Genomic DNA, 7,168 nt, shown 5'->3' on the forward strand with positions numbered 1-7,168 from the left:
TAACTAATCTTTTTCTAGTTTTTGGTAACAACAATTTTTCTTTTCTAAAGATATCTGAAATTGTTGATTCACTCACATAACATAGTACGAAAATTATTCAGGGGCAATAGCCACAATTTTTTTACCGAGATTTTGACCACTGAAAAGGCTAACTAAGGCTGCAGGGCCACCCTCAAGACCTTCAACTATGTCTTCCACATATGCAATCTTCCCTTCTCTAATGTGAGGCAGAATAAACTCCAAGAATTTAGGATAAAGGGGATAGAATTGAGATACAATAAAACCTTGCATCTTAATCTCCTTATATATGAGATTTGCCAAATTCGTTACACCTTCTGGTTGAGTGAGATTATACTGTGAAATCATTCCACATACCGGTATGCGACCATGAGATCTCATGTTCAAGAGCACAGCATCAAGTGTCTTACCGCCCACGTTTTCAAAGTAAATGTCAATGCCTTCGGGGAAGTATCTGAAATATAATCAAACATTCCAAACTAGATTCATATTTATAATCTAATTTTTTACTGTTCACGTACCATCCTTATCGTATTTAAGTACTAACCTTTTTAAAGCAGCATCGAGATTTGATTCTTCTTTGTAGTTAAAGGCTTCGTCAAATCCTAATTTATTCTTCAATATATCCACCTAGGTGTGTAGGAGAAATTAAATGCATTCAACTAAAAAGTAAGACTAATTATCTTTGTCAAAATGAAGCACTCTTATTTTGAAATAATTTAAGAAAAACAGAAGTATTACTAATGATTTAGATTACAATTTTCTATGGGTTTTTTTTTGGTTGTATACTCAGTATTTTTGTAAAACAAATACATCTTTACATAAATATATTTAATTCAAGATCCAAATCAAATAGAAAAAGATATACATCTAGTGAAACACCTTTAATAATTAACGAAAATCTAACACAAAGTAAATCATGTAATATAATTTTGGTTTAATTATTCTATTGGTCCTATAGTTTCACCAAATTTGTAAATAGATTCCTATACTTTTTTTCTTTTAATTGAATCCTTACAATGCTTTTAACTTTGAAATTAAGTCTTTTTCGTGTCAAAAAATATTAAAATTAATAAAATATTTATCACAAAAAATATATGATCAAAGATCTAATTAGGTTCTTAATTATGAATATTTTCAATTTGTGAAAAAATATTCTGTTAATTCTAACATGTTTTATACTGGCAAAGATTTAATTACAAAATTAAAAGTTATGTAAAGATCTAATTAAAAGAAAAATATAGATATCTAATTATAAATTTTGTAAAATTATAGAGACTAATAATACTAATAGAGTAATTAAACCTTTAATTTTTTTGGCACACATGATGCTTTATTCTAACGTGTTGAAAAATAAGGTTTAATTACTCTATCAATCCTTATAGTTTTACTGAATTTTCAATTAGGTCTCTATACTTTTTTTTTCCGATTGAGTTTCTATACCATATCAGATTTTGTAATTAAGTTCCTACTGTGATAAAAACACTGGAATTAAGGAAATATTCCGTTAAGCAAAACGAATATGTCTAATACTTGACTGAATATTCTATATAGTTTAACATAATATTTTATTAATTACAAAATCTGATATGATATAAGACCTAATTGAAAAGAAAAAAAAATATAAGGACCTAATTAAAAATTTGATAAAACTATAGAAACCAAAGTAATTAAATCGAAAAATAATAATTAGGGTAATACCTTTTCTTGACTTCCAGCGCTTCCAACAACATAGCATCCAGTCAACTTAGCAAATTGGCCAACAAGTTGACCAACTGCACCAGAGGCAGCTGAAACAAACACTTTCTCTCCTTTCTTAGGACACCCTAATTCAAAGAAACCACCATAAGCTGTCATTCCCGGCATACCTGTGTGTTCAAACAACAAATTCAATGATATTAAGTGAATTTAGTATGGATACATATCATCTTTTATTAATGATAGATTAAGAAGTTTTAATCATGTTATACAGACACAAAAAATCAGCACCAATCAGGTAATCAACTATTTAGTTAATTGGTTAAAGATAATTATAAATCGAAATATAGAATAATATATTTTCATTTATAATCAAACTTTATAAACAATATAATCAAATTTAATTTATATTTATAATTAAATTTCATAAATTATATAATTAAACTATATTTATATTTATAATAAAAAATAAAATCATAGAAAATAAAAATATAATTTTTTGTATTAATAAAAAATTTGACTATTCTGTTATAAAACACAGTTTTATTATTAGGCTGTGATTTGCTTGAGGAAGGTTTCAAAGCTTGAAATGAGCAAGTATATTAATTCTTTTAATGTATTTAATATTTTAAATCATATAATTTTTGTTTTACCTGTTAGATTTAAGAGTGTTTTTAATTAAAACATGAAAAATATCTATTATAATTGAGAGTCACTATATGAAAATTTATAATTAAGAGTCACTAGATGAGAATTTAGTCAAATCAGTCAAACTATTTAACGACTTTTAACTATCGACTTAACGTAAAGTTAATTGCATTTGAGTTTTTACAAAAATTATTAAATGATTGATGAGCACATACCCAAAATTCCAGTATAGTAAGAAAGTGGAACATCAGTGTGGTCAATCTTGAATAGTATTTTAGCGGAAGGGACCAAACTGTATTCCTCCCATTTAGTAACCCCCCACACTAAATCATCTTTCTTATACTTTGGATCTCCAGATTCAACCACTTTACTCACACCGAATGCCGTCAATGGCTGCAACAATATTAAAATTCACATGCTATCAATGCAAAATTTGGTAAGTGATGTAACCATTTATTATTTGCTTTAGAAATATAATGAACAATTACAAACACAATTTATGTTACAATTTTAAATTGTAGGCATAATTAGAGTTGAATAGGAAACCATCAATTACTAAGGTGTTTAAGAGGATGCATCACGGAAGGATGATAAGAATGTGTAGGCTGATAAATTGAATGCATTTAATCTGTCAATAATTAAGCAGTCAATAATTGCATTCAAGAATTGTCATTCAAATTATGTTCGTATATTGTCATTTAAATTTGTGTGTTTATATATGGTTGTGTTTGTTTATCGAGATAGCACATTGAGACAGAGACATAAGGACACAAAATTATATTTGACAGAAGAAATATATGAACAAAGACAATGTATCTAAAAATACTGAATTAGTATATTTTATGTCTATCTTGACAAGAAGAACATGGAGACACTAACAAAAAATAACTTATTTTTTATTTTTTTATTTTTTTATTAATTTTTTATTATTATATTTTTTGTCTCAAATTTTTTGAATGAAAAAAATGAGAATAAATTAAATTTTCATAATTTATTCTAATTTATCACCAAACAGAATATAAGAATACAAAATTTTATATTTTTATCCTTTATATATTGTTTTCACTATCTTGTCTTATCTTATTCTCAAAATCAAACAGAGCCATATTATCTTTGAGACCAAAATATAGAGATACTAGAGACACAAATTTATTTAGTTGTAGATACAAATATGCTCAAAAAAAAGAAGATATGTATAATTTGTTTACTCTAAAAAATGATTTTAATTGAGAAATTGTATAAAAATATTTTTTATATCAATATATTAAAATGATCTTTTTTAACATGAATTGTTGTTAAAAATTCTTTATGAACATAAACGCGTAGCTATAATTATAATTTGTATTTTATTTATAAATATACACATGTGACTATATTTCATATTTTTATATGAGTAACTAATTTCTGATATGCAAGTAGTAAATTATAGTAAAATTTTGTTATATACTTATATTTAAACAGAGACGGTATATCAATACTGCATAAAACTTTAATTTAGGGGAAAAAAATAAACTCAAATAAATAAAAAGTAAAATGTTATTATGACAACTTACTGAGCCAGGAGAATAGTGAAATCCCAAAGACACAGGAGTATCCTTGTACATGAGGAGCCGCATGTACGGATCACATGATAAGTAGAGATTCTTGAGCAACACAACATCACTAGAACCTTCTGGAACCTTCAATGTTATGCTACCTTCCACAATCTCCATGTCACTTTCCTTTGGGAAACCAGTGACATAGTTCTTCAGAAGCACTTGCTTGTTCCTCACTTGTGCCATAATCTCGTAAACTTGCTACAATCACAATTTACGTACGTAGAGATCAAAAGGCATAGAAGAAGTTATAGAGACAACAAGTTTTGGCCGTTGCTAATTTTGATCCACGTTCTCTTTATCCTCTCGTCCTTCTTGATTTGGTTGAAGAATTTTTATGGTCACAATTTTTTGGTGAGGAATTATTGCCCAATGTTATTTGGGTTTATCTTAATGTGGGGGACCGAAAATAATATATAATCACGTGTTCCTTTTAATAAAGGTTTAATCAAAGATAATTTTAAAACATGAACCAAAAATCAATGACAAAAATTATTATAAATTTTTGCATTAGAGATAATTTTAAACTGTCAATAGACATATTAAAACTTATTTTAAACGTTGAAAGTAAAAGTATAAAATTAATGAAAAAGTATATCGAACCAACTTAATCAGCCAAAAATAAAATAACTTAATTAATTATAAATATAGTAATTAGTTTTATTTATTTATGATTTAAAATATTAGTTATTAAATGTTTCACCACGTTCAAATTAGAAGGAGATACTTCAGTATCATTGCAATGTGAATCACGAAAATTGATTCAATTAGCTTCCGTCTCTTCATTCTCCTTCTCTCTCCAAATGCCTAAAACATGATAAATTAAAAAACAAATTCAGAACCATCCAATTTATAAATAAAAGAAACATTTTAATACCTAGCATAAATACCATTTACGTAGAGATTTTAGATTCATCCAAAGACATTTGGCTAGTTTTTTACTGGAACCATCTTGATTCCCTAGCATTATTAGAAATTAATATAAATTAAATGTTAAGGGATAGGAATAACATACGTACCCGTTAACTACACAGGCCATGTAGAACGAAAATTAAACCACACATTCCACAGAAAAGTAATAAGTGAACAAAACGATGATGAAAAAAACATGCTATGCCAAAAGCACAAGCTTTCATTCACGAGAAACAAGAAGCACTTGTTTTCCAAAATTGCGACCACTATAAAGGCCAACCAGTGCAGCAGGTCCATTCTCAAGACCCTCAGCTATGTCTTCCACATACACAACTTTTCCTTCTCTGATAAAGAAATGTTGAGTTTACAGTGAAATTTAGACTTCTAATAGATACAAAATAATATGAAATTGAACACTACCTACAATAATGCATTAACTATAACAAAACCAATACGAGAAAATAGGATGTGAATTAATTTTCTTTCTTATTTTTTATGATATTTCAACTACATTGTTACAGAAATATATATAGTATCATTTATGCTATAATTTTAATGAATGAGAATAAAATCCTCTTATTTTAATGAATGAGAATAAAATTCTCCTATGAAAACTCCCTACAAGTTCTTTTCTATTAAAACTCCTTGCAAACCTTATTTTACTCCCTAAGTTTGCTCTTAGCCTTTCTTTTATTCTCATAATTCTCCACCTCGTTAACAATTTGAAATCTACTCAAATTTTGGACGATCAAAGTGTGGTATTCATATCTAGTTGCATCATTTTTACAATGACTGCCTACGTACCCTTATTCAGGATCAAACCAATCGTAGTTCCTCTATTTCTCCATTTAATGCCTAACATGAAGCAATATTGAGCAATTCCAAACAGTGTTGAAATTTGTTTCCTGACACTACTTTAGTCAACATATAAGCAGGGTTTTTATCTGTGTGTACTTTTATAAAAGAAATGTTACCTTTCTCTATAACATCGCGCACGAAGTGATATCTTACATCAATATGCTTGGTACGAGCATGATGAACCTGATTTTTAGCCAAATGAATTGCACTTTGACTATCACAACTCAGATTCACGCAATCTTGCTTCAACCCCAAATCATCTAGAAAACCCCTTAGCCACAATACTTCTTTCACCCCTTCTGCTACTGCCATGTACTCAACTTCTGTAGTAGATAGTGCCACTGTAGCTTGTAACATCGATCGCCAACTAACTGGAGCACCTTATATTTTATATACATAACCAGTCGTAGAACGCCTTTTATCTAGATCACCAGCATAATCAGAATCAACAAAGCCACTGATTTGACATGATTTTCCACTAAAGCATAAACCTGTGTCAATGGTACCCTTCAAGTATCTTAATATCCACTTGACTGCTTCCCAGTGTGCCTTACCCGGGTTTGTCATGAACCTGCTAACAACACTGGCTGCCTGTGAAATATTTGGGCGTGTACACACCATAGCATACATTAGGCTACCGACTGCACTAGCATAAGGTACATTTTTCATGTAAGCCTTATCCTCTGCTGTTGTGGGAGATTATTTACCAGAGAGTCTAAAATGTAGAGCCAACGACGTTACCACCGATTTAGCATTTTTCATTTCAAACCTTTTAATGACGCGCTCAATGTATTCTCTTTGGCTCAAGAACAATTTTTGGCTTGATCTCTCTTTTAATTTCCATGCCTAATATTTTTCGTGCAGCACCCAAGTCTTTTATTTCAAATTCTTTACCAAGTTGAACCTTTAACATATCTATCACTACCTTGCTCTTAGAGGCAATAAACATGTCATCCACATACAATAGAAGATAGATATAATCACATCCAGGAAGCTTACGAATGTATATACAACAATCATAATTACTTCTGGAAAAATCTTGTTTTAACATAAAAGAGTCAAATCGCTTATACCATTGCCGAGGAGATTGTTTCAATCCATATAGCGATTTCCTCAAGCGACATACCTGACTTTCTTTACCCTCAACCTTGAAACCCTCAAGTTGATACACGTAGATTTCTTCCTCTAAGTCACCGTGCAAGAATGCAGTCTTCACGTCTAGTTGTTCCAACTCAAGATCACCATGAGCGACAAGACTTAAAAGCACCCATATGGAAGTGTGTTTCACCACAGGAGAAAATATCTCATTGTAATCAACACATTCTTTCTGTGCAAATCCCTTTGCTACTAACCTAGCTTTGAATCTTGTACCATCTGACTTAGTAGGATCTTCTTTTCTTTTATACATCCACTTACACCAAATTGCAGTCTTTTCCACG

General features: G+C 29.5%; 1 protein-coding gene across 1 annotated transcript; it reads right to left on the reverse strand.

Annotated features, from left to right (window-relative positions):
* Nucleotides 1-4,315, reverse strand: LOC107615009 (2-alkenal reductase (NADP(+)-dependent)). Its single transcript, XM_088499400.1, has 5 exons — nucleotides 3,918-4,315; nucleotides 2,580-2,757; nucleotides 1,720-1,886; nucleotides 566-648; nucleotides 1-472 (listed from the first exon to the last, which is right to left on the reverse strand). The coding sequence occupies exons 1-5, from the start codon at nucleotides 4,143-4,145 to the stop codon at nucleotides 94-96; spliced, it is 1,035 nt and encodes a 344-aa protein (XP_088355526.1). The 5' UTR covers nucleotides 4,146-4,315; the 3' UTR covers nucleotides 1-93.
* Between the last annotated feature and the right edge of the window lie 2,853 nt (nucleotides 4,316-7,168).

This window comes from Arachis ipaensis, chromosome B9 (genome assembly GCF_059453495.1).
Source record: "Arachis ipaensis isolate K30076 ecotype BB chromosome B9, ASM5945349v1, whole genome shotgun sequence".
NCBI classification, from domain to species: domain Eukaryota; kingdom Viridiplantae; phylum Streptophyta; class Magnoliopsida; order Fabales; family Fabaceae; genus Arachis; species Arachis ipaensis.

What these genes read in the sequence shown, in the direction of transcription:
- LOC107615009 (XM_088499400.1), bottom strand. Translation starts at nt 4,145, where the DNA reads ATGGCACAAGTGAGGAACAAGCAAGTGCTTCTGAAGAACTATGTCACT. An exon ending in TTACTATACTGGAATTTTGG is followed by an intron (nt 1,887 to 2,579) that starts GTATGTGCTCAT and finishes TTGAACACACAG; the next exon opens with GTATGCCGGGAATGACAGCT. An exon ending in CTCGATGCTGCTTTAAAAAG is followed by an intron (nt 473 to 565) that starts GTTAGTACTTAA and finishes ATTATATTTCAG; the next exon opens with ATACTTCCCCGAAGGCATTG.